General features: G+C 30.3%; 1 protein-coding gene across 2 annotated transcripts; it reads left to right on the plus strand.

The window, feature by feature from the left end:
- On the plus strand, window positions 1–25840 carry LOC130670171 (GATOR complex protein WDR59-like). Of its 2 annotated transcripts, XM_057473410.1 has the most exons (13): window positions 1–259; window positions 3130–3179; window positions 3243–3384; window positions 9671–9884; window positions 13292–13575; window positions 14402–14708; window positions 15201–16018; window positions 16100–16245; window positions 20657–20863; window positions 20937–21063; window positions 21335–21364; window positions 21521–21935; window positions 25344–25840. In XM_057473410.1, exons 1-13 carry the CDS (start codon window positions 206–208, stop codon window positions 25481–25483), a joined length of 2934 nt encoding a protein of 977 aa, XP_057329393.1. In that variant the 5' UTR covers window positions 1–205; the 3' UTR covers window positions 25484–25840. The 2 variants fall into 2 exon arrangements, with proteins under 2 accessions (XP_057329393.1, XP_057329394.1); XM_057473411.1 differs by lacking the exon at window positions 21335–21364 and having other exon boundaries at window positions 2–259; window positions 25344–25839.
- The last annotated feature ends 743 nt before the right edge of the window (window positions 25841–26583 follow it).

Below are 26583 nucleotides of genomic sequence, written 5' to 3' on the forward strand. Positions count from 1 at the left end.
AACTTCCTACATTCCAGACAAAGATAGAATGTCTACGATACTACGATGTTAGTCCAGTCGGTCTACCGGTCTAGTGTCAATAAGGTTGAGAGAGAGATTGCGCTGATTGGTCGTTTAATATTAAAATAAAAAAACAAGAATGTAAACAAAGTTATTTGTTTATAACCGTAAAGAATGGTGATAACAATAAATATATTTGTATAAAATGTTAAAACGTTGGGTAAGTGACTATGCTGTCACTGAGCATCGAGATTTACAGGTAAAATTTATAATAGCAACAGAGTTATGATGCATGTATTTAAAAATAAAAAGTATTTATGAATTGTCTGAGGTAAAGGGCCCTGTTTCTGACACTTTAATAGTGACAGCTGAGGTTATTCTATGATAAATAATGTAAAATTAAATTTAATTAAATAAATAGTATTTTATATAATTAACAAGTTTTGAATTTTTAAATAAGGTCATGAGCGTAAAATAACTATTCGGGGCTAATAAATAATTTAATGCTTCAAAAAATGATGTTTGAAGATGATACTGAAGTTAGCAAACGTCTAATAATTTTTTGATTTTTTTTTTAGATGATAAAACATAAAAAAAAAATATTTTGAAAAATTGCACATATAGTTTTTTGAATTTTCTACATGTGCAATTTTTTAGTTTTTTTTTTTTCTCATAAATTTGTTGCAAAAAAAATTCCTAAAATTATAAATTGTCTGTTAACTTCAGGATCATTGTTTGAAGACTTAGTTTCTGACACTCAATATTTCCTATGCTGTAGTTTCTGACACTGATATTTAAAAATGATTTATTGTCTTTAAGGTTATGTCATTAAGTTTAAATAAATTACTGTTATTAATTGAGAAATAAATTACATATTTATTATAAATAGAACACAACTTTTTTAAAGACATACACAATTTAAATTACACTATGAAATATTAGTGAATATTTACATAAGCAAACGAATTATCAACAATATTGAAAATCATGATTGAGTCTGAGAGTCAATAACTGGCACATAGCGATAAAATTGGGCCTAGTTATTGGCACTCACATTTTAATAATAATACGTTATTTAATATGATACCTAAACATTTTCCTGGTGGAAATTTTTCGGAATTTTCTCTAAAAAACTCAGTTCTAAAGTTCGAAAGATTTTTTCAGTTTTTCAGAGAGAAGTAAGAAAAATTTGCACCAGAGTTTAAACTAAATTGCAATTAGTTATTCACCTATCCATGTATTTTTTATTATATTTTTGTAGTTACATGTACAGAAAAAAAAATTTCTTGGCGCAAGAAATATTTTGTTTTATGAATTGAAGACAAAAATTTTTCTAGGACTGGAAAAATTTTTGGGCTCAAGAATTTTTTTCTCGCCTTGAAAAATTTTTTCGCGTTCCAAGACAATTTTTTTTCCACCCGAGAAATTTTTTGTTATCATTTTATAATACAAGAAATTTTTGGGTCAAGTGAAAATTTTCTTTGAGTGAGTAAAAATTTTTTGCGCAAAGAAATCTTTTTTTTCTGTGTGGTTATAAAATGACCCTGATTGAAAAAATTCATTGAAATAATAAATTGAAACCAATTTAATACTTGAATAACTTTATTTAGCGAACATAATTATCATGTATATTAAAGTGGTCTAAAAAAAAAAGTTTTTTGGCTATCATTCCAAAAGCTTCTCTAAGGTATAAAAAAAAATCCCTCCAAAGCGTAGCTTGATATCTCAATTCTTCAAGAAGCTCAATACATTTATATTTTCCCATTTAAATAACACGTAAAAAATTTTTTTTACGTTTTCATCCGGTTAAACTACGAAAAAAATTTTTCTCTGAATGTTCCACCAATTATTCTTGTAGGAAATTTAATTCTCTACAAAAAAGTATTGAATTAGTTTTTTCGTAATCCTAACGGGTAAAAAGTTATTGAGCTTTAAAGATTCGCAATAAAAGGTAAAAAACGTTTTTTGTCGAAAAGAACGGCATACAAATGTATTTTCGAGCTCGAAAATGTATTCACAACAATTTTTTCGAGCTCAAGGAGCTTGAAAACAACGGGAAGTGTTGGGGCTGGCCTGCAGGGTCAACCGATAGACCGATTTTTTTTTTATTAATTTAAAATAAAGTCGAAAGTGACAGAAACTAGGACAGTGTCAATAACTGGGCCCTTTACGTTGTATCATATTTTAAGATCCCTCATTAGATACTTTAGTTGGATTCAATAGAAAACAACAAAATACCGATAAAATTTTTTTTATAATAAATAAGATTTCATGCACTGATAGAAAAACTATCTTGATTCAAGAAAAATTTTGTCTTCAAAATGTGGTTCTTGTTTCAAAATTTTTAATTGTTTTAATTCAAGAAATAAGTCCTTGAACCAAAAAATTGAAATTCTCGGATAGAGAAAAAAAAATTCTTTGTTTGAGAATTTGATTTTTCGATGAAGCCTTTTTTGTTTTGAAACAAAATTCTGACATATTTCGTTCAAGAATTTCTTGCTCTTGGATTAAGATAGGCAAAATCTAGGTTTAAGACATTACCGACTCGTTTCGAGAATGGCGCGGTTTTTAAATCAAGATATCATTTTACTCAGCTTGAAAAAAAACTTTTTTTTTTATTTTAAAAATAAAAAGTTTTAAAGTGATTTTTTAGGACTACATTCATTTACTTCAGATATGTTAAAGTAGAAATTTATTTTAAAAAAATTTTTTTTTTTCATTACTTTGAAAACATCTTCTATCAAGGAATTATTACTTGAACCAAAAATTTAAAGTTCTTAAAATAATAATACTACATTTTTAGTTGAAGACAAGTGGTCTTGCTTGAAGAATTCGATAGTATCGATTGAAGATAATATAGTTTCGGGTCAAGACACGAGAGTTATTCATCGAAGATACAAAATCTATAGAGCCAAGAAAATCTAAATCAAGACAAGAATTTCTTGAAGCAAGACAATTGGTTTTCTTCAGAAATAAATTCTTGGCTCAAGAAAATATTTCTTGAGTCAATATAAATTTTCTATCAGTGTGGAAATTTTATTCACGTACATACGATTCCATTGAATATGTATATTATATTTAATTCAAAATAAAATTTTGTGCAAATTAACATTATTATCTAATTTACAGGCCAATACCATGGCATTGGATACTACTGGAACTTATGTTTTATTAGCTGGGTAAGTTTATTTTATTTCTTGGTAAAATTTCTTTACTATTGTATTCTACCACATCATTTTTAGACGCCGATTTTTGGCAATAAAAAAATTAGACGATAGCGAAGAATATGATACGTTGAAAAAGTTTCCAAGGCAAAGTAAATATGAAGTAGGATCTGCTGAATGGAATCCTACAATAAATAATTGTAATTTCTGTGCTATATCTGTGAGTAATTGAGAATATACAATTAATTATGCCTATGGGGCATTCCACGCCAAATCGGACGGTTTCAAAAATTGTTTTTTCCGAATTTCTATACTTTTTGGTATTTTTTAGTACCCCTCAAAAGAGGCGTCTTGGTAAATTTTGAGATTTTTTTTATCAATGGTTCAAAAAATATCGAATTTAAAAAAAAACCGCTCTTTCTATGGTTTTTTGATCATAACTTTCGTAATAATCGTCGAAAATTCAATGGTTTTTTTTTTCAAAATTTTCGTTTTCAGATGGCCTTCACAGCGAAAAATACAAAACGAATATACGAAATGTTTTTCATACACGGAAAGAAAATTATGGCAGCGGTTCCCATAATTTTGTGAAATTTTTTCCTATACCATCATAGAAATTCCCTGATTAAAAAAGTGAATTGAAAGTATTGAAAATGATGAGAAATGAATCCTTTCGAATACTTTCTATACCCCAAGGTATTCATTTTGACATAAAATGAATACTTTTCAATCCCAAAATAATAAAAGAATTTCTGAACTTCCGAGGAATTGAAAAAGATTCAAATGAATTGATATTTTTAATATTTCTGAATCCTTCTCAATACCTAAATAATCCGACATTTCGGATCAAGTGTGGGATTGAAAAAGATTGAAATGAATTGAAATTTTTGAATCTTTCTGAATCCTTCTCAATACCTAAATAATATCACATTTCGGGTCATGTGTGGAATTGAAAAAGATTGAAATGAATTGAAATTTTTGAATCTTTCCGAATCCTTCTCAATACCTAAATAATCCGATATTTCGATCGAGTGTGGGATTGAAAAAGATTGAAATGAATTGAAATTTTTGAATCTTTCTGAATCCTTCTCAATACCTAAATAGTCCGATATTTCGGATCAAGTGTGGGATTGAAAAAGATTGAAATGAATTGAAATTTTTGAATCTTTCTGAATCCTTCTCAATACCTAAATAATTTCACATTTCGGGTCATGAGTGGGATTGAAAAAGATTAAAATGAATTGAAATTTTTGAATCTTTGCGAATCCTTCTCAATACCTAAATTGAAATGATGAAAGATTGAATTCTTTTCAATACTTTCGAATTCCACTTTGGAATTGGAAAGTATTCAAACGATCGAAATTTCAATTCCATTCAATACTTTCCAAAACCGCCGAGGGATTGAAAAGAATTGAGATAATTTTCAATACTTTTCAACTCATTTTTTTAATCAGGGTTACGACCATAAATTATGGGAGCAATTCCTCTAATTATAGGAATGTTTCCCATAATTATAGGAATGGTTCCTATAATTTATAGGAATACTTTCTATAATATTATAGGAACAATTTCCATAATATTATGGGAATGGTTCCTATAATAGTATGGGAACTATTCCCATAATATTATGGGAATGATTCCCATAATGCAATTGGAATGGTTCCTATACCACTATGGGAATCATTCCCATAATATTATGGGAATAGTTCCCATACTATTATAGGAACCATTCCTATAATATTATGGGAATGGTTCCCATATTATCATGAAAAAATTATTTTAAAGAAGTGTGGTAATCACTTCTACAATACACAGAAATATTATTAAACATAAAAACAAAAATTCAAACATTGAAAAAAAAAATCGTATTTGGCAAAAAAACATTAAAATTTTTAACAAGAATTTTTTGTCAGCACAAAACATTCAAGAAAATTCAAATTTTGGGAAATATCTACAGTATTGTGCAAAAAAAAATTTTATGATATTATAGGGATGGTTCCCATAACATTATGGGAATAGTTCCCATAATATTATAGGAATAGTTCCTATGCCAATATGAGAACCATTCCTATAATAGTATGGGAACCATCTCAATAGTAGTATAAGTACTATTCCCATACCATTATGGGAACCATTCCCATAATGCATAGCAAAACTTCCCATAGTTTTCTTTCCGTGTAGAGATTTTTGAATTTTAAGATTTCAATCGTGTTTTTAAAAAAAGATGTATCCTTCGATTTTCTTAAAAATTTTCTATCTTAAACTTATATCCATTCTGCAAATCTAATGTTTCTTTTGCTTCGAAATAGTTGCTTCTAAATAAATAAAAATATTTATTATAACTGCTTATAAATAGCATTAACTTTTACTTACTGTTTTTAAATCCCTATTCAGAACAAAACAATATCGAAATCAATTTATAATATGCAAGAAAAACAAGTGTGCATTGTCAAAAATCGGTACTGATAATAATTTATAGCGAAAAAAAAATTTTTTCAATTTTCAAAAATCATAAAAAAATAGTAATTATGGAAAGCCCACTACTGGACCGGGCTTAAAAGTTGCAGAAAGGATAGAAGTTTAAGAAAATTTTCAAGAAAATCGAAGGATACATCTTTTTTTAAAAACACGGTTGAAAACTTAAAATTAAAAAATCTATATAAAAAATATTTCGTATATTCGTTTTGTATTTTTCGCTGTGAAGGCCATCTAAGAACGAAATTATTTAGAAATAACCATTGAATTTCGACCATTATTACGAAAGTTATGATCAAAAAACCATAAAAAGAGCGGTTTTTTTGAAAATTCGATATTTTTTGAACCATTGATCAAAAAAATCTCAAAATTTACCAGGAAGCCTCTTTTGAGGGGTACAAAAAAATTCAAAAAAATTAAGAAAATTGGAAAAATCAATTTTTGAAACCGTCCGATTTTGCGTGGAATGCCCCCTATTTACTATGGTACTAAAAGTAGCAAATATTTAAAAAATTATTTATTTTAAGTGAAAAACTATAATACTTGTAAAAAAAACTTATAAAAATTGCATATTAAAAACTTTTTGTGCATATTCTAAAAATTTTGTTTAATCTACAAGCAAGTCTTTTATAAAAATTACAAAATTGTCTGATGTCTACTACTTTTAGTATCATTAAATATTAAAGGTAGACCATTTAAGATTGAAATTTTTATTTCGATTTACCAATAGATTATATTTCCAGTTGAGTGAAATCAGAAGTCTGTTGAAATATGACCGGTTAATATTAACAGTTTGTACAAAATACCCCATCGCGATTTTTTGTTTCCCATTTTAGTTGCATGAAAAAAAGATTCATCCGACCTTACCCGGAATGAAAAGGCAGATTTCTTATTCCAAATTATTAATTTTTTTTATTAAAAACTTTGACATTTTTATAACTTCTCAAATTTTTTCAAAGTGGTGTTCTTTCGATTTCGATTTATTTTTTTTAAATTTTAAAATAATTTTTTTTTTCAACTAAGCTTATTTCTTATAACACCATTCTAGAAATTTATCGGGACATTCAAGGGACCTTAGAGTGTAAAAAAAAAGTTCATAAAACAAGTGATAATCATCGAAAACTTTTTGATTTTTTTTGAAAAAGTAAGAAAAAAAATAGAAGACAACTTTAAATAAGAGGTTTCTATTTTATTTTTTCAAAATAATAAAACATTTAGAAATGATAATTTAAAAAAAAATAAATAAATAAATAATGTCCTAATAAGTCGATTTTTGAAAAAGTTATGGCTTATCGAAACATTGTTGATTGGGTTCAAAATAAGAAAAAATTTTCAGTCAAATCGAAAGGGGTCAGATTCCAAAGTCATTAATTTGGCGGGGAATGCCCCATATATACATATATAAAATTTTGGGTGGATGGTAATTTTGACTCTACTAGGTAAAATAAGACATATGCCCTGATAGCACAAGTTGCTCGTCAAAACGTTGGTATTCATTAGTTTGCGACCAACTTGGCGACAAGTTGTCGACAACTCTAGCTTTTGCAACTTTTGGCTACAGGTTACTGCCAACTTTCTGAGAAAGTTGGCGCCAGTGAATAGCCGCGATTCGAAGGCAGGTTTCTGAGAAAATTGAAGGCAACTTTCCGTCAACTTATGGAATTGTCAACTTTTGCCACCAACTTTCTCAGAAAGTGTCTATCAACTTTGGAAATACCTACTTTTGTGGCCAACTTGGCGACAGGTTGCGGCTGTTAGTTTGACGTCAGTTTATCGCCAACTTGGCTATCAGGGTGGCGATAAAATTATTTGATAATTTTATCATGATACCTATTGTAATAGTCCGATTCCTAAAGAAATCTACCGTAAAAGATCGTTTAATTCTCTTTAAAATGTACTATTGGCAGGGAGCCTAGTATATGGTGGGGACAACTGAAACGATCGCAGCGCTCGCTGTGGATACAATTTCGTTAAATCATGCTCTCTTTGAATATAAACACGTGAAAATTAAGTTTAAAAATAGTTCATAATAGTTATTGTGTCGTTAATGTTTGCCTTTGCTCATCGTTTGAGGTTAAAACAATATTTTATAATTTATTGATTCAAATCCGGTTTAGATAATGATTTTTATCATTGCCTAAAAATTACTTTTTAACCCTTCGTTACTCGCGCTATACGATGATTCTCTGTACAACACTACTTAAGCTAATAGAGTTGGCGTGAATATGAGTGAGACACTAGAGAAAGCGCGTGTAACGGAAGGTTAGAAAAACATTATGTTTTTTTAGTTACGATTTACAAGCAAATTATCATGAATTAAAATAAAATTATTTTCGTCAATTTTGTTAAAAAAATTAATTGACTATTCTACTATTTTTTAAACCATTATCATTGTAGTTGTCATATATTATTTGTTTTGATTTTATCGATTAACCTTATTCGCCCTATCAAAAATGAAAACTTGTTTAATAACTATAAATTGATAGTTGTTTAGTGGTTACAATGTGCGCTAACTAAATGGTTTTATAACGGTTTTCCAACTTATATCAAGTAAACTGTAAATAAACTGTAAAAAAATTGTCATTAGAACTATAAGAATACCATCACTTTCATCGATAGAAAAAGGTGTTGATCTGTTATCGATTTATTTTTTTTAAGACTCAGTTTAAAGTACAGTGAAAGCTGTATAATGTTACGCAGGTTTTCTTTTTGGCTCTTATTAGCGGTTTATGAGAAAGATGAGATAAAACTACGATAATTTTATATAGTTTTTACTTGCTGAATTTGCTAATTCAAAAAAATATGATAAAAGCATTTGTTGCAAGAAAATGATATTTAGTTTTTTTTTCTAATTTTATTAATACTTACGTATAGTGAAAAAATTGAATTTGCTTCTCTATGAAAATTTTTTAGTGTTATATTTATATATTATGTTTTTCAAAACGATTTCATGTTAATTATATATAAAGGAATAATAAAAATGAATAATTGTTATTAATATAAAATCTTTGATTAAAATTAAATTTAATTAAGATAATTTGATAAAAAATTCAGTCTTACTGAAAAATAATCAAAAAATTATTTTTTGATAATCATTTAAAAAAAATTATCGAATTTTCGATTTTACTGAGTTCGAGCTATCAAATATCAGTTTTTCGGCCATTTTTTTATGGTTTTAACTTGGTTGGTAAGATCAGAACTTGAGCTGTATTACCATAGACATATGATTCTAAGGTAGTTGTATGACAGTTTATAAATAGTTCACTCAAGGAGTATTTAGTTATAAGTTTTGGTATTTTTATATGTCTTTTTACAGTCGAAATTTCCGATAATGACTGAAAAATCTCTGCAAACTAACAGCTTTTAGTGGGTATAAGATAAGTTTGTTTTGCGCACATTGTAACCATAAAATTGTAATTATTTTACTGTTGAAAAACTGAAAATGAACAGTAAAACACTTAAACCGAAAAAAAACCGTTCATAAACAGTATTTTTATTTTGATAGGGTCTATTCTAAAATAATAGTGTTTATTATTTATTAAAATTTTTTATACTTAATTTTTTTATCGAAATATATTCAATTTAATTTTCTCTATCAAAAATACAATTACACTTTTTTATTTATATCATTATAAATTTTTATATTTTGATTTTATAACAAATTTTTATTTTTTACACTGATTTTATATATCTTTTATAATTCTCGAGCATGATTTTTTGTGGCCATCAGATGTCGTTTTCGTCGCGCTCCCTGCCAATAGAATATGCAGTCTGACGAACCAACAGTAAGTTATAAAATTCGAAATGTAGTAAGATTTTTCTTTTCATCTAATTTAGATGGAAAAGAAAATTGCGGTGAGGCATTTACTACGAACTGTTCAAATCAACCCCGCATATTTAAACAGATTTTTTATTTCATCTTATTACAAAAATATGATTCGTCGGTAGATAGAAATAAAAATATTGCACTGAAATGACACCTCGCAATATATTATAAACATTTGTTATTTATTTTCAATACTTTTTAACAGAGTAACACGCGAATCGAAATATTAAATTTTGCTGGTAGCAGTAGTCAAGACCTGCCAACAATTCACAGCTTGAAAGCTCACAATAGAGTTGTTAGTGATCTAAATTGGCATCCAAAAGAACCAGACATCATAGCTTCTTGCAGTATCGATACTTTTATTCACATATGGGATCTGAGAGATTCTAGAAAACCTTCTTTATCTTTATCAGCAGTAGGTGAGAAAAACTTACCCAAACAACATTAATTTAAAAAATTTGTATTACAATAGTATAAGACAAATTTTAAGTCAATTTAAGTGAATTATTAATCATGCATATTAATTATATAATAATTATACACTAATGCCAAAAATTAACGGAACAGAAAAATTTTATAAATTTTTTAGTGATTTTCAAAAAGCTGTAACTCAATGAAAAATAATCGTATTGAGATCGATTTTCTTTTACCTGATATGTTATTCTCCGTCGAAATCTCAGGGATACGTATTTTTTTTTAGCTGCGGAAAAACATCTAGGAGGTGAAACCATCCCTCAAAGTTTAGGCTCCGAAGGGGTGTTTTTCAAGTTTTGCATACTTGTAGTTTGACTAATCGAATGGGACCAACGGCATCATTTTCGGGGTGAAAAATTATGAAAAATGCCTTTGGTTTACTAATAAAGTATTTAATAGAACAAAAGTTATAAGGGTTGAAATTGACAAAAGTTTTATAAAAAAAAACTATTCAATGGATTTTAACGGAACTCACAGCGATCGAAAGAGGAAAAAAAAGTAGAGAATATATCTTTTGAGGTTTTTCCGAAAATTAAATTTTAAGGGGTAAACATTCCTCAAGTATGTATACTAGGGCTCTTTTTTGCATGCCTTGAGCGCGAAGCGCTGAGGCTATGCTCTATACTCGCCTGAAAATGAAAAACTCGATTTCGTCATATTAATTTTTATTTTTTTGAACATTTTTTTTTTCTTAGCCTGTATGAAAATTTTATTGTAGACAATAAAAAAAAAACTTCCTGAAAATTTTAGCCCTTTTTGAAGCAACATTTTTCATTTATTTGGAAACTTTAAATTGCCATCATTTCCCAAATACTTAGCCGATTTTTTAAATTTTCAAATTGAATCAACATAATTGCCTGAAGAATAAGTATACAAAATTTTATAATCATCCGTCGAAAACTTTCAAAGGTATATAATAATGAGTTAATGTTATTTTTTACTATAACACAAGAGTCCATCATGTAACTTTGAACCCTTATCAAAATTGGAAAAATTATCGTAAAACAAAATATTAAAAAAAGGAAAATATAGCTTATTCTATTAGTTATTAATGTTTTATTACACAATAAGGATACTCTCTAAACATGAATAAGTGAAATAGGTGAATATTCACTAATTCTGAGTGCCAACCGAACCACTTTTTGAAATTAGTGGTTCGGTTTGCACTTGGAATTAGTGGATATTCACTTATTTTCACTTATTCATGTTTAGAGAGTAGATATGTCCATTAAAAAGTTATTTACGAAAAAAGCTAAATAATTAGCATGTTTTCTTATTTTTAGAATTTTAAATGGCCATCATTTCAAACTAGTTGACCGATTTGGCTCATCTTCGAACTTATTGTAATAATCGTTCATAGAATAAGTCTGCCAAGTTTCCGTTAAAAATTGTGGCCGCTATCGTCGCAACAACGCGCGTTGTATTACATATATAAACATTTGAACCAGTGCTATTTCTGGTACCTACTCGATGAATTATGATAGATTATGGTCAAATTCTTTGAAAATTCCACCATGAGGACGAATGCAAAAGATAGGTTTCTATGAAATCTACTTAAAATCGAAATGAAATTCACAGGCCCGTGGATTTTTTAAAAGAAAAAATCGGTCTGTCAGTTGACCCTGCGGGCCAGCCCCAAAACTTCCCGCTGTTTTCGAGCTCGTTGAGCTCGAAAACATTATTGTGAATACATTTTCGAGCTCTTCGAGCTCGCAAATACTTTTGTATGCCATTGTTTTGTAAAAAACCATTTTTTAGCATTTCTTCCTCCCACGATATCTCGCGAACGAATTAACCGATTTTGATGGTTGAGGCGGCAATCGACGTGTTTTATCAAGTTCTAAAGCTGATCAAATTTTGAAATCGATTTATCGAGTCGTTTTTGAGAAATTTCGAAAAAACCAAAAAAAAAATTTTTTTTGAATTCTTTCGTCAACGGTTTCTCTTGAACGAATGAACCGATTTTGATGGTTGAGGTGGCATTCGACGTGGCTTATAGAGTTTTAGAGCTGATTAGATTTTGGAATCAATCCATCGAGCAAATTAAAAGTTATCCAAATAAAACATTTTTGAAAAAATTTTATTTTCGAAATATCTCTGAACGCACCCTACCGATTAAGTTCAAATTTTTACGGCCTCAAGACATTAACAAGCCGCGTCGAATGACACCTCAACGATCAAAATCGGTTCATCCGTTCAAGAGTTATGAATATTTACATACATACATACGTACGTACGTACGTACGTACACACATACATACACTCGGACATCATCGTGAAATTAGTCAGGATAGCTTCCTAGGACCTCGAAACGTCGACATCTGATGAAAATTCGATTTTCGTAAATCGGACCGAAACCAATAACTTCCCGAATTTTTGAAAATTTACAATTTTCTTAGCGGGAAGTTAAAAATTTCGAAATTTTTTGTCTCGCTATTTTTCATAATTGCGCAAGAACCGTAGCTCTTAAAAAATTTTTATCAACAGATCATGAAACTAAAGATTTTAAGCTTTAACCCGTCTGCACTCACGTGAACTTTTCGGTAATCATTACTCTCATGATAAGAGATTCGCTCACGCTCTATGCGCATGCGTCTAACATCTCGCGCGCTTTAGCGCACTTGTAACGGAAGATAAGCTTAAAAGTTACGAAGTATGCCGAGTGCGGCCGAACAGCTATTCACTTACGAAGGCACACGAACTAGCCCGAACGTTACCGGAAGTAAATTTTTTTTCGTTACATCTATAATCCCGTGATGAAAAGAATGCTCGCAATTTCCGACGCGCATGAGTAAAATATTTTTTTATAAATTATATATAACATTAAGGCATTTCAAAAGTTCATAATTTGAAAATAGATAAAATTACTCTAAGGTAGAAAAAATTTCATCTACCCTTTCCATTTGAAATAAAAAAGTTACAGTCTATTCGCGTTATAAGGCCGCCGACTTACATTTCTTGGAAATCATTCCTCCTCTATGACTACGAAAATAATCATGTACACACTCACACGCTTGAATTGTATGGGAAGTGTGAGTTACGGCGTTCAACTGCTGAGCAGAAGTGGGGGTACATGAATTCTTAGAATTATATTCCCCTACACCCCCTGAAAGCGGACTTAACGCGATTCGACTGTATCATTGTTTTAAATCGAGCGTGAGCAAAGTGCTCATAACGTGAGTGCTGACGGGTTAAAAAACCGTTTTGAGATCTCGATACGATTATTTTTATAGCATTTCAAAAATCACTGAAAAATTTCTGAAAATTTTCCGTTCCTTTAATTTTTTGCATTAGTGAATTATTTGAGCGACAAATTGATTAATTATAATATAATTAATTTCGTTCAATTTAGCGGGTTCATCACAAGTAAAATGGAGTCCATTGTTATCGCATACACTGGCAACGGCTCATGATGGGGATGTTAAAATATGGGATAAAAGAAAAAGCAATAGTCCCGTGCAGTATATTGCAGCTCATTTAACTAAAATTCATGGATTAGACTGGTGTCCATTTCAACAAAACCAAGTAGCTACCTCCAGTCAAGATTGTTCTGTAAAAGTTTTTGATATTTGCAACCCGCGTAAAGCGGACAGTATTTTGTCAACTAACTATCCTGTTTGGAGAGCTAGATATACGGTTTTTAATTTTTTTTTATTTTTTTGCTTACACACTGATAGAAAATTTATATTGACTCAAGAAATATTTTCTTGAGCCAAGAATTTATTTCTGAAGAAAACCAATTGTCTTGCTTCAAGAAATTCTTGTCGTGATTTAGATTTTCTTGGCTCGATAGATTTTGTATCTTCGATGGATAACTCTCGTGTCTTGATCCGAAACTATATTATCTTCAATCGATACTATCGAATTCTTCAAGCAAGACCACTTGTCTTCAACTAAAAATGTCGTATTATTATTTTAAGAACTTTAAATTTTTGGTTCAAGTAATAATTCCTTAATAGAAGATGTTTTTAAAGTAATGAAAAAAAAATTTTTTTTTAAAATAAATTTCTACTTTAACATATCTGAAGTAAATGAATGTAGTCCTAAAAAATCACTTTAAAACTTTTTATTTTTAAAATAAAAAAAAAAGTTTTTTTTCAAGCTGAGTAAATTGATATCTTGATTTAAAAACCGCGCCATTCTCGAAACGAGTCGGTAATGTCTTAAACCTACATTTTGCCTATCTTAATCCAAGAGCAAGAAATTCTTGAGCGAAATATGTCAGAATTTTGTTTCAAAACAAAAAAGGCTTCATCGAAAAATCAAATTCTCAAACAAAGAATTTTTTTTCTCTATCCGAGAATTTCAATTTTTTGGTTCAAGGATTTCTTTCTTGAATTAAAACAATTAAAAATTTTGAAACAAGAACCACATTTTGAAGAAAAAATTTTTCTTGAATCAAGATAGTTTTTCTATCAGTGCAGTAACATTTAATTATTCTAAAGGCTACTTATTTTTCTAGCCATTTGGAGAAAGTTTAGTAACAATTGTTGTTCCGCCTCTTCGTCGGGGAGAAAATAGCCTTTTATTATGGAATATTGCAAATCTCAATACACCAATTTACACCTTTGTTGGTCATACAGACGTTGTTTTAGAATTTCAATGGCGACATCCTAAAATAAATAGTAATGATTACGAATTGATAACGTGGTCAAAAGATCAATGTTTGAGAATATTTAAAATTGATACGTTTTTAAAAAAATTATGTGGTCATGATATGGACGATGCTTCTTCTCTATATGCTCAATATTCTGAAGATACAAACTTAAGTAAGCTAATAAAATTTATTGCAATTTTTTTAAAAAAGTGGGTGCGTGTACTTATTTGCACACGTTAGAAGTTGTACTTCTTTGGCGTGACTAGAAGAAATTTAGTTTCGTATGCGAATAACTCGTACACAGAAAAAAAGGATTTCTTGGTGTAAAAAAAAGTTTTGTATTCATATCAGACATTTTTTTTGTAGCGCATGCGCGTTTAGTATACTAGATACGCATGCGCTAGAAAAAAAATGGCTGAGTTGTAACTGAGTTAAATCTCAGATAGTACTGAGTATAATCTGAGATGGTACTGAGTATAATCCAGATGTATGTGGTTACCATCTAGGATGAAAACCAGTATGGTCTAGCGCTGTATAATCTGACATGTTGCTTATTAGCGGTGCGCGCGCACTTCCGTTACTTATTAACAATTTTCTCTCAATGCGCCAAAAAAAAGCATAATTTCCAAACTAAATTACTAATCTAAACAAAATTTTTTCTTAGGAGCATTACAATCAGTTGAAGATATTCAACTTAATGATTCTCAAAATGATAATGAGTCGAATTATTCTTCTATTAAAGCTGACATGCAAACAATACCCAATGAAATCAATGCTAATTCAGATAATGATAAAGAATTACCGTCACCTACACAACCAAAGACATTGCAACAAGAATTTTCCTTAATAAATATGAATATTCCTAACATAGAATTAAATTCCATGGATGTAATAGAGAGAAGTTGCACGGTAACAGCAAGAAATAAAAATTATTACGTTATACTGAAAGTTAATTTTCCTGGAAATTATCCCTATAGTGCACAGCCTACGTTTCAATTTTGCTCGGGCACAACAGTTGATAATGCAACGATGGCTAAATTACTAAGAGTTCTCAAACAAACTTCGCAGCAACGAGTCAAAAAAAATCGAACTTGCTTAGAGCCCTGCTTGAGACAACTTGTAATAACTTTAGAACAAATGTGTGTCCCAGATGAAAGTGAATCAAATCTCCTAGATTATCACATTCAATCTAATGCCGATTTTTTAAACTCAACGGCTATATGTACTAATTATCAAGATAATTATATTCCATTTCCGAGAACATCTGGTGCTAAGTTTTGCAGCTTAGGAATTCTTGTTTGTTTCGGTCGTTCGACTTTAACTAGACGATCGTCTATCATTAAACCAGACGGAACCACACCGCGTTCTCTTTCAGCTTTAGGAAATATTGGAAATGGCGGATTGTATATGAATATGTATTCTAGTCCATACCGTCAATCAGGGGATACTATGTCTATTAGCTCATTTTATTTTCCCGAACGTGTATGTATATGTTTTTTTTTTTAATTTTTACTTGAAAACTGTATTTTTAATAATTGTTAATATGTTTATTATTATCGACAGCAACAAAGGTTGGCACGGAAAAATGTTTATAATTCGTCTCTAGATCAAAGTCAAAATTGTTTCAGTAAAAATTATTATTCACTAGTTACTGTATATGATACTTCATTATTATTTTTTGTGAACAAGGAACTTGCTGAAAAATATGTGTAAATAATTTTTTATATTATTAACTTATATTTATAATAATAGTTAATTGTATAGCAAGTGGGTTAGGTAAGTCTTTATCCGGGAAGCACAATGTTTTTAACACGAGTCGTAGGTGCACACGCATGGGCGCCAGCAAGTGCCCGGTGTGAACCGGAGACGAATGCCAAGAACATTGTGTTTGACGGATAAAGACTTAACCCACGTGATATGCACTATACTTTATTCAACAATTGTCTGATTTTCGCGAATTATTATGTCAGCAAAGTAAACCCTAAATCGGGTGGGGATTTATATGATCTAGTTCTTGACTTCTCTCACCACTCATTTCTTATTTATTTTAATTAATACAAAATAACTAACGTATTCATTAGGGTGTCCGTTATTTACTAAATTAGATTTTTCTACTTGGGTATGATATAAATCATATATTTATGATCCAAAAAAAATAAAAAAGTTTATTCTAATGCCGTTTAACCCTGCCTAAGTAATGATACATTCTCATTTCAGTACAACGAGAAAAATGTAATTACTTGCTTAAAAATAAGTGCACAGTAATGACTAATACATATTTTTGTAGGAAATTTCCCGCTCTTCAAAAAAGGTCTCTTATGTTTTTTTCGTGAATCCAACTGTTTAAGAGATATTGAAGGTCAAAGTTAGATTTTATAAAAAAATTTGCGTTTTTGTTTGAAATTTTATAACTCTCTAACACCTAGACATAAAATTAAGCGCTGTAAACTTTCTTGTAGGAAATTTGTTCTTCAAAAAAGGTATTCAACACTTTTTCCCTAAATCCAACCATTTGAGTGATATCGAAGCTCAAAGTTGATAGATTTAAAAATGAATGTTTTTCGATTAAAATTCTATAACTCTCCAGCAAACGAATATTTGCGTAGGCTTTTAACAGTTTTTCGTCGAAAATTTACCGCTCTACAAAAAAGGGTTCTTTAATTTTTTCGATAAACTCAACCGTTTAAGAGATATTTAAGCTCGAAAAAAAAGAAATTTTTTATATCATCAGAGCAAAATTTTGTGTTGGTTTGTGAAACTTTTCTTTCAGCTTAAAGCTTAAATATTTCTTAAACGGTTGAGTTTATTAAAAAAATTGAAGAATCCTTCTTTGTAGAGCGGTAAATTTCCGACGAAAAGCCGTTAAAAGCCTACGTAAATATTCGTTTGCTGGAGAGTTATAGAATTTTAATCGAAAAACATTCATTTTTAAATCTATCAACTTTGAGCTTCGATATCACTCAAATGGTTGGATTTAGGGAAAAAGTGTTGGACATCTTTTTTGAAGAGCAATAAATTTCCTACAAGAAACTTTACAGCGCTTAATTTTATGTCTAGGTGTTAAAGAGTAATAAAATTTCAAACAAAAACGCAAATTTTTTTAAACAAATCTAACTTTGACCTTCAATATCTCTTAAACAGTTGGATTCACGAAAAAAACATAAGAGACCTTTTTTGAAGAGCGGGAAATTTCCTACAAAAATATGTATTAGTCATTACTGTGCACTCATTTTTAAGCAAGTAATTGCATTTTTCTCATTGTACTGAAATGAGAATGTATTATTACTTAGGCAGGGTTAAACGGCATTAGAATAAACTTTTTTTTTTTTTTTTATTATTTTTGGATCACAAATATATGATTTATATCATACCCAAGTAAAAAAATCTAATTTGGTAAATAACGGACACCCTAGTATTCATACGTAGACACTGACATTAAAGTTGTTAGATTGAGTGTTCTACTCATTCTGAATATATTTAGTGTCGAGATTATTTGATTTAGTGATAATAGTAGAGTTTTTTTTTTGAGAACGGTCGATAATGGCTTTTGGGAATGTGTTTATGGATTTAAATGCGGTTGTTTATGACCTCATAAACACACGCTGTTGAGCAACATGAAACGCCATTTGCTTTTGGACGAATTATTAACCACCGATCGGCAAACGGTCATTTAGGGTTTGCTTTGCAGATATGATAAGTCACGATAATCAGGCATGCATTGAATAAAATTAGATAGTATTTTATACATCTTGTAAAGTCGGTATTATACTAGATGTAATAATAGTTTATGTAATGAATGCCCGAAAAAACGCCGTTGAATATTTAAAGTCAGCGTCATGCAGTCGGAGATAACAAATAGTTTACGTCCCTATCAAAAAAATCCATGTAAAAAAGTATAGATTTACATAAGGATCCGTAGGAATCACTATAGGAAAGTATGAATTCATACAGGAATCTATGTAGAAAAGTATGAGTGCCTGGGTTCCCATATAGAGAATCCACATAGACATAGAAAAATGTGAGTAGTTGGAATTCCATAAAATATATGTATATATATATATAGGATTTGGATTCCTATGTAAAAAATCCATACAGGAATCTGGATTCCTAGTTTTGAATATAGGAAATTTGAAAGGGAAATCATTGTAAATTTTTTTATAAGAATCCATACTAGATTCCCATATGGATCCGGACTGACGTGGATTCCCAAGAGAAACCACATAAGAATCTATATAGGAATCTATGCTGGATTCTTACATGGATTTTTTTGATAGGGTTTATTATTATTGAAAAAGATTGGAACCCGACTGGTTACTGTTCTGCACCCGACTCAGTACGGTGCTGGAAGAAAATGCTCGATTTTGGTGCAGCACCACACTAATTACTATGCGGAACCTGACTGAGTCGTGTGCGCATATCGCTCAGTCAGGTTCTGCACAGTAATTAGTATGATACTGCACCACAATCGAGCATTTTCTTCCAGCACCGTACTGAGTCGGGTGCAGAATGGTAACCAGTCGGGTTCCAATCTTTCCGTATACTTTATGGAATTGGATAATTTGTTCATTACTAATAATTTAACAATTGTTGCATGTTTTAAAACATTACTCCATAAAAAAACGACACGGATAAGTGTACAGAAATAGGTGGGATAGAATAAGAGATAAGCGTGCGGCACGATAACGTGCCACACGGTAGGCTATTCCGAACACAGGTTTTTTTCTGTACCTTTAGACACTACGATAAAAAAACGTCAGCTTTGGTGTTATGTCGTGTCAATTAATAGAAATATGTGAGGTTTTTTTTTTCTTTAGATGGCTAACGGGCTAACGGCCCTGCAAGTGCCATGTGCCAGGAAAATATGTAAGGTTATAAAATTCAGGTGAGGGAGGTTCGAGATTCGTTATTGGCTAGAATCATCGAGTAGAAATATACTCCGCCCATTACTCTAAAATTTCATGATTTAATATAAGAAGTAGTGATTTAATAAATATTAAATCCCATTTTTGAACAATCAGAAAGGATTGTATTTTAATATAAAATTTTGAAGCTGACTTTAGCCAGTTAGCGGCGTATTTTCCGGGCATGAGTTACATAAAATAATTTACAGTAGAATCTCTTTATATTTGACCGCCCTCTGTATTTGACCTAATTCTCTCTATATTTGACAATCCTGTCTCCCACTAAGACTTTTCGCCCGGGTAAATTTGAATGTTCTTGGGATATGAATACAAACATCCAGTTCTATTAATCTAATGAATTTTAATCACTTACTTTAAAGATATATAATATTTTAACTTACCTTAAAATTTTCTGAATTATTTGATATTTTTTATTGCACAATACAATATTCTATTTAGTAATTGAGGTTACAGTCGACTCTGTCTAAAGGTTCCACGTCGGGACAGGACCATTGCCTAAAGGTTCCCTCCCCACCATCAGCACTTCCCCTACAATATATTCCCCTCGAGCGCCGAGGCGCACGCTAAAACGAACACATTGCGCAGTAAACATAACCTCAAAAAAACGTGAATTTAAAGTTAGCGCTCGAAAACTGAATTGTGATTCGTCACTCGAAAAAGTGGGTGGGGGAATATCCGGGAACCTTTAAGCAATGTATCCTGGAACCTATAGACAGCGGGAACCTTTAGGCAGAGAATCTTTAGACAGAGTCGACTGTACACGATGTTTCCACGATGGTTACACGGTGTACCCACCATGATTCCACGGTGTATTCACCGAGATTCCACGGTAATTACGCGGTGTACGTGGAATCACGGTGGGTACACCGTGTAACCACCATGAAACCAGGGTGGGTACACCGTGTAATCACCGTGGAATCAGGGTGGGTACACCGTGTAACCACCGTGGAATCAAGGTGGGTACACCGTGTAACCACCGTGATTCCAGGGTGTTTCTAGGGTGATTCAAAACCGTCAGGGATCATAGAAACTGTTTTTGCACACTGCGCATTAAGCCGCGCAGACCTGCGCATAAGAGACAATAGTGTTGCTGTAGTGGGGACGAAAGGACGAGTCAAATACAGTGAGAGATTCTGGACGGATGAGTCAAATATAAAAGATTCTACGGTACAGAAAATAATTGGATTTTTTTCTATAGCTTAAATTTAACAGATATTCCGGCTATGTGTCAACATAATGCAAATACTGCTTCATTATTAAATCGTCCTGATTTAATTCAAGCCTGGTGTTTATCTGCTCTTGTGGTTTCGCCATTATCGAATTCATCACTAAATTCTTGTCAAATCCAAGACATACTTTTGCCTTGGCCGCTTCATCCATTTGGACAGAAACTTGTTCATTCACTGTAAGTAAATTTAAAATATTCGATCATTAGTAAATTATTATTATGTTTGTTTGTTTAAAATGGACTTTAATAGAATTCAGCACTACGTGAATCAGTCTGACATTCAGATGGCTGGAATGTTGAGCTGCGTGTTCAGTAATCGTTCAGAAAATCTTGACAGTAATCATGGATATTTGTCAAGTAAATCAGTTAATGTTAGCGTAAGTTTCCATTTTTAACTAATAGTATAAATGCACGAAATATATGAAATATTAAATATAATTTCTTGAGGTACATTAATTCAAATGGTCAGTAAAATGTTTGCCGACCGAGTACTCCGAGAACCTCGTCTTTAAATTTATATAACTATTATATTAACAATAATATAACAAACTTTCGTAGTTACTATTCACTAACTGCACGATATATTCAACTCACCATTAAATAATTTTCAAAAAATTTACACTATTATCTTTGCTATCTCTGTTATAGTCGCAATTCAATGGAAAGAGGTGGTTGAAGGTAAGGTCGGTTCTCCGAGTTCTTTGTCGATGAGAATTTAACATTTTCACTACTAAAAAATGCATCAATCTAATATATGAAAATAATCAAAGGAATATATAACAATTTTTTCGTAATCGAAATCAATTGGTTTAGTATAATTGTAACTTCTTTCAGCCTGGAGGATCACCATATCACACAATCCACCCAGCAGATACTAGTATCGAGGGTTGGAATTTTCAAAGCTTGAAACAAAACCGATCGAGCTCATGGTCTGAGTCTCTAGATGAGTTAAAGACTACCCAAGATTCATTGAGTGACACAGGTCGCAGTATTCGATTGTTAGATGAAAATAATACTGTGTTGTACGACCGTTACAAAAAAGTATATGCAGAAGTCCTTCACAGATGGAGACTTCTCGATGGAAGAGCACAAATTTTAAAACATGTTAGTGTTGCCCATATTGATTCGCAAAAGGATGTAAAAATTCAAAATGAGTGTCATCTTTGTATGCATACAAATCGAGGACCGCAATGTACTGGTTGTAAACGTTTATCGTTTCAATGTATTATTTGTCATCTATCAGTTAGAGGTAACTAAATTAATGATAATAATCTTTTATGTAACTCATACCCGGTGAATCCGCCGCTAACGGGCTAAAGTCAGCCTCATAAAATTTTATATTAAAATACAATCCTTTTTGATTAGTCGAAAGTGTGATTTAATATAGATTAAACTACAGTGCCCCCCCCCCCCCTAAGATAGCAGACTCACGGCTCTGGTTCCAGGAAAAATATTTAGAGAGGTACCCCTTCTACTCTTAAAAGGTAGAGCTATTAAAAATAGAAGCATGCGCAGTCTTACTATCTATAAGTATATCTATGTGTATTGGGAAACTTAGAATTCTGATACGCCAACTGGTGGCTAAAGCTATAACTACTCAAAGTAGGCTAAATAATGAATGCTTACATGTGTCATGTGTCTATACGTCTATCAGCTGATATAAATAATAAATACTTAATTCTCTTTAAAATTGTTGTGTTTCTATGAATTAAAAAATTGTTTTCGTTCAATCAAAAAAAATTTCTAATTTATAAACATGGAATTTCCATCAAAAACAAGTAAAAGTAACATAAATTGTTTGTATGGTTGTAAAAATCGTGCTTCTAAAAATGACAGTGTTGATTTTTTAATGTTCGTCGAAAAATTGCAAACGTGGTTACTTTAAAAAATAACATGGATCATGAGTTTTGCTACCACGTGCTATTTACTGTAATATTATTTACTATAATTTTTTTCTCCGTATACGTATGTAAATATCTTTAACTTTTAAACGGATGAGCCGATTTTGATCAACGTGGCATTCAACGCGGCTTGTTAATTTCTACAAGCTGTGAAAAATTGAGCTTGATCGGTCGGGCGCGTTCGGAGATATTCCAAAAATAAAATTTTTTAAAAAATGTTTTTTTTTTTTGATAACTTGTAATTTGCTCGATGTATTGATTTCAAAACCTATCCGCTCTAAAACTTTATAAGCCGCGTCGAATGCCACCTCAACCATCAAAATCGGTTCATTCGTTCAAGAGATACCGTTGTCGAAAAAATTAAAAAAAACATTTTTTTTAGTATTTTTAAAATTTCTCAACAACGGGATTATTTCAATCAGATTTTATTGGAAAATGATAATTTGTTTCAATTATTTTCCGACTGAACCCAATTAATTCCGGTTAAAATTTGGTAATCAGATTTAATCGGAAAATAATAGTTTTTTCCGATTAACTTTGTGATTTTTGATTAACTGTCAATCGAATTCATTCTGAAATTCCCGATTAATGGCCGATTTCTTCACTCGTACTTATCCTACGATTAAAGTTATCCGTTAGTTAACGTGAGTTAACTGGAGATTTCGTTTTCTTCACACTAGTTTAAGAAATAACCCCCGAATATTTTTGTCCTAAAGATACAAATTGGGCTGACTTTATACCTGGCAGTTAACATACTGATGTCAGTGTGTGCGTAAAAACTCTACAGTGTAGAGTTTACATGGCACTGTACATACTTGTACAACGATTCTTCGAATGTCAAATATAAAATGAATAATATTTCCTTCCCACTTGTGAAAATTATTATTAAAAGTAGTTTTTTTTTTTACTTATTCATTCATTTGAAAAACATTTGTAATTAATTATCCAAAATTCGACACTTTCATCTCAAATGCAATTAATAATATCATTAGAATAGTTCCATTTTCTTCAGATAATTTAGCGTAAACAAATAATGAGTAACAAACTTCTATTAGAACGGAGAAGTAGTTAGTAAAGATTTTTTAAGTACATACATTAAATTTGGGTCTGGAGGATTCCTAGAGTAGGTACTGTAGCTCACAGTCACACATACATGACCATAGGATAGCTAACCCGTCGGTCTGATGAAGACAACCATCGAAATTTTAACCCCGGAATAAGTTTATCTGCCGAATAACAAACTCCAGTTTATCTCTCCCATGAAGAACTCGGCCAAAACTGATTAAAAGTCATTCGGAAATTTCCAATTAAAGTAGATTAGAATTTTCCTTTCGGATTTAATTATAGTTTTTAATCACCCGGGAAAAAATGATTTTGCCTAATTATATATATATATATATATATATATATATATATATATATATATATATATATATATATATATATATATATATATATATAAGACCTTATATATAATTAGATCTAAAAATTGGCCAGGTCTAATTATATATAATTTATATATAATCATATATAAGTTATATATGCTCATATATAATTAGATATGATTATGTATAATACATATATATCATATAGCATCAAAACCAAATCTATTATTGAGCATGTAATTCCTATAAAAGAAAGTGATAGGAGAATGCTGATTAATTATTCCAATGTTGAAATATTAACACAACTCATAAGAGTTGAAAATTATGTATGCAAAAAACCAAACACTTTAAAAACTGTTTGGTAACTGGGTATTATTAACTATACATAAGTTTATTACTTTTTTAACAGACTGAAAAATATAATGTAACGCTTCGTAAATATTTTAAAATTATAATTTATAGTAAAATTGTAATCATTATTTCTGTAAATATACACCTAAAACTATAATGCATTTAACGAGTATTGATTATTAAATATCAATCAAGACCATAGAGCATCTAATATATTAAATAAGAAAAACTAAATATTGAATATATTCTATAAATAAAATATTAACTTATATATATATATATATATATAAATAATTAATTTATATTTGATTATATATAGATCTAAAGATCTAAAATATAATAAAAATTACTATATATGGGTCTATATAGGTCAGGTCTAATCAGATCTAATCATATATAGACCCATGTATAACTATGTATGGGTATATACTATTATATATATTCCATATACAATCATATATAATTAGGCAAAATCATTTTGTCCCGGGATATAATTAGATTTAGTTATATATAAGGCTATATATAATAACTATTGAATTCGTAGGAAATAGGACCAGGAAATAAATGAATTACTTTAAATAAATTGAACGTTTCGTCATTTATTTATGACTTCCTCAGCAACTAAAAACAAAATAAAAACACAAACTATTTTTTCAGCACATAACAATTGTTCTAATATTATTTTGTTTTTAGTTGCTGAGGAAGTCATAAATAAATGACGAAACGTTCAATTTATTTAAAGTAATTCATTTATTTCCTGGTCCTATTTCCTACGAATTCAATAGTTATTATTAAGTATGGACACGAATGTCGCTATATATAATTATATATAAGTCTATATATAACCATATATATTCTATATATAATCATATATAATTTGGCAAAATCATTTTTTCTCGGGCAGGGTGACGCTGACTTTAGAAATCTAGTGACATTGAATATCATATTAATTCCGTAAAATATATAAGATACTATTTAGTTATGCTCATCTTTTTACACTACTGTTTTGTTATATTGTAGGTCACAGTACATTTTGTATTGTTTGTGGTCATGGTGGACATACACAACATCTTGCAGCGTGGTTTACTAACGAAAAAGTTTGTCCAACCGGTTGTGGCTGTGCTTGTCTTCAAGAAAGTACAAATTTGTTAAAATTATGAAAATTTGTAAGCTTCGTAAAAAAATTTGTAAAAATTGAATATTAATTGTCCAGATATTGTTACTATTAATAAATGTATATAAAATTAAAGCATAAGTTTTTGAGATACCGATAATGTGTAAAAATAAATGTAAATAACTTTTTCCATTAGTATTACGATTCTTGTTGGGTAGATTTCAATCTATCTGTTGTAATAAATTTCACGGCGTAGTTGCTAAATAGTATATTGTGTGACAAGGGATAAAACAGAACTATTTCAGAACAGGGAGAAGTTAGCTGCTTAATTTCAAGTTTGGGGGTTCCTCCATGTGATGGCCTGTTTTTTGGGAATTTTTTTTGCCGATCAATAAAAAGATAGAACTTCGAACTTTTATTATTTATTCACTAATATTTCAAGAGTATGTAAAATAAATTTCAAATAAAAATCTTCATTAAAACGTAAGTTGTACAGTTCTGGAGACACCTGCCTCGAAAAAAAAGAATGCTCACTTCCTCTACGATTTCGTCTCATCGGCTTATCTGAAAAAAAAAAAAACAGTGATTGAATCTATACTCGGGAAAAAATGCTCAGATATGATCATGTATGAATACTCAGATCTGATCAGATCCGAAAAATAGCCCTGCATGATCATGTATGAGCAGGTTTGATCATGCAGGACAATGTACGATCATGTATGAGCAGTAGGGTGAGCCAAAAAAACCAACTTATCGAATTTACGTCTTACAAAGGACCTATATATCGAGGAAAAAATTTTCCCATTGGGCAAAATTTCTAGCTCAATTTTAAAAGGTGTTGGTAGCCAGTTGAAATTTCCCATTTAAATAACATGCAAAAAAATTTTTTTTAATTAACCATTTAGAGTCTGACCTTGAAACCCCACTCTTCGAACTGGCGGAGCCCGATAGAATTAGAAAGAGCGCGAAGCAAATGTGACAGGGCCGTATTATAAGAGAAAAAATTTCACCTAAGCGGGAATTAAAAATTATTTTATTTTTTATTTTTAATTTATTAAATAATAAATATCAAAGGACTTAAATTAAAAGTAAGAACAACATTTGGTTTCATTATAAATATAGTTAAGTAATATTGCAATTACATAG

Source organism: Microplitis mediator, chromosome 6 (assembly GCF_029852145.1).
Source record: "Microplitis mediator isolate UGA2020A chromosome 6, iyMicMedi2.1, whole genome shotgun sequence".
Lineage (NCBI taxonomy): Eukaryota > Metazoa > Arthropoda > Insecta > Hymenoptera > Braconidae > Microplitis > Microplitis mediator.

Coding starts and splice junctions, on each gene's coding strand:
- LOC130670171 (XM_057473410.1), top strand. CDS start 206: ATGTTAAAACGTTGGGTAAGTGACTATGCTGTCACTGAGCATCGAGAT. Junction 3,385..9,670: donor GTAATTTCTGTGCTATATCT/GTGAGTAATTGA, acceptor ACTTTTTAACAG/AGTAACACGCGAATCGAAAT. Junction 16,019..16,099: donor CATTTTATTTTCCCGAACGT/GTATGTATATGT, acceptor TATTATCGACAG/CAACAAAGGTTGGCACGGAA.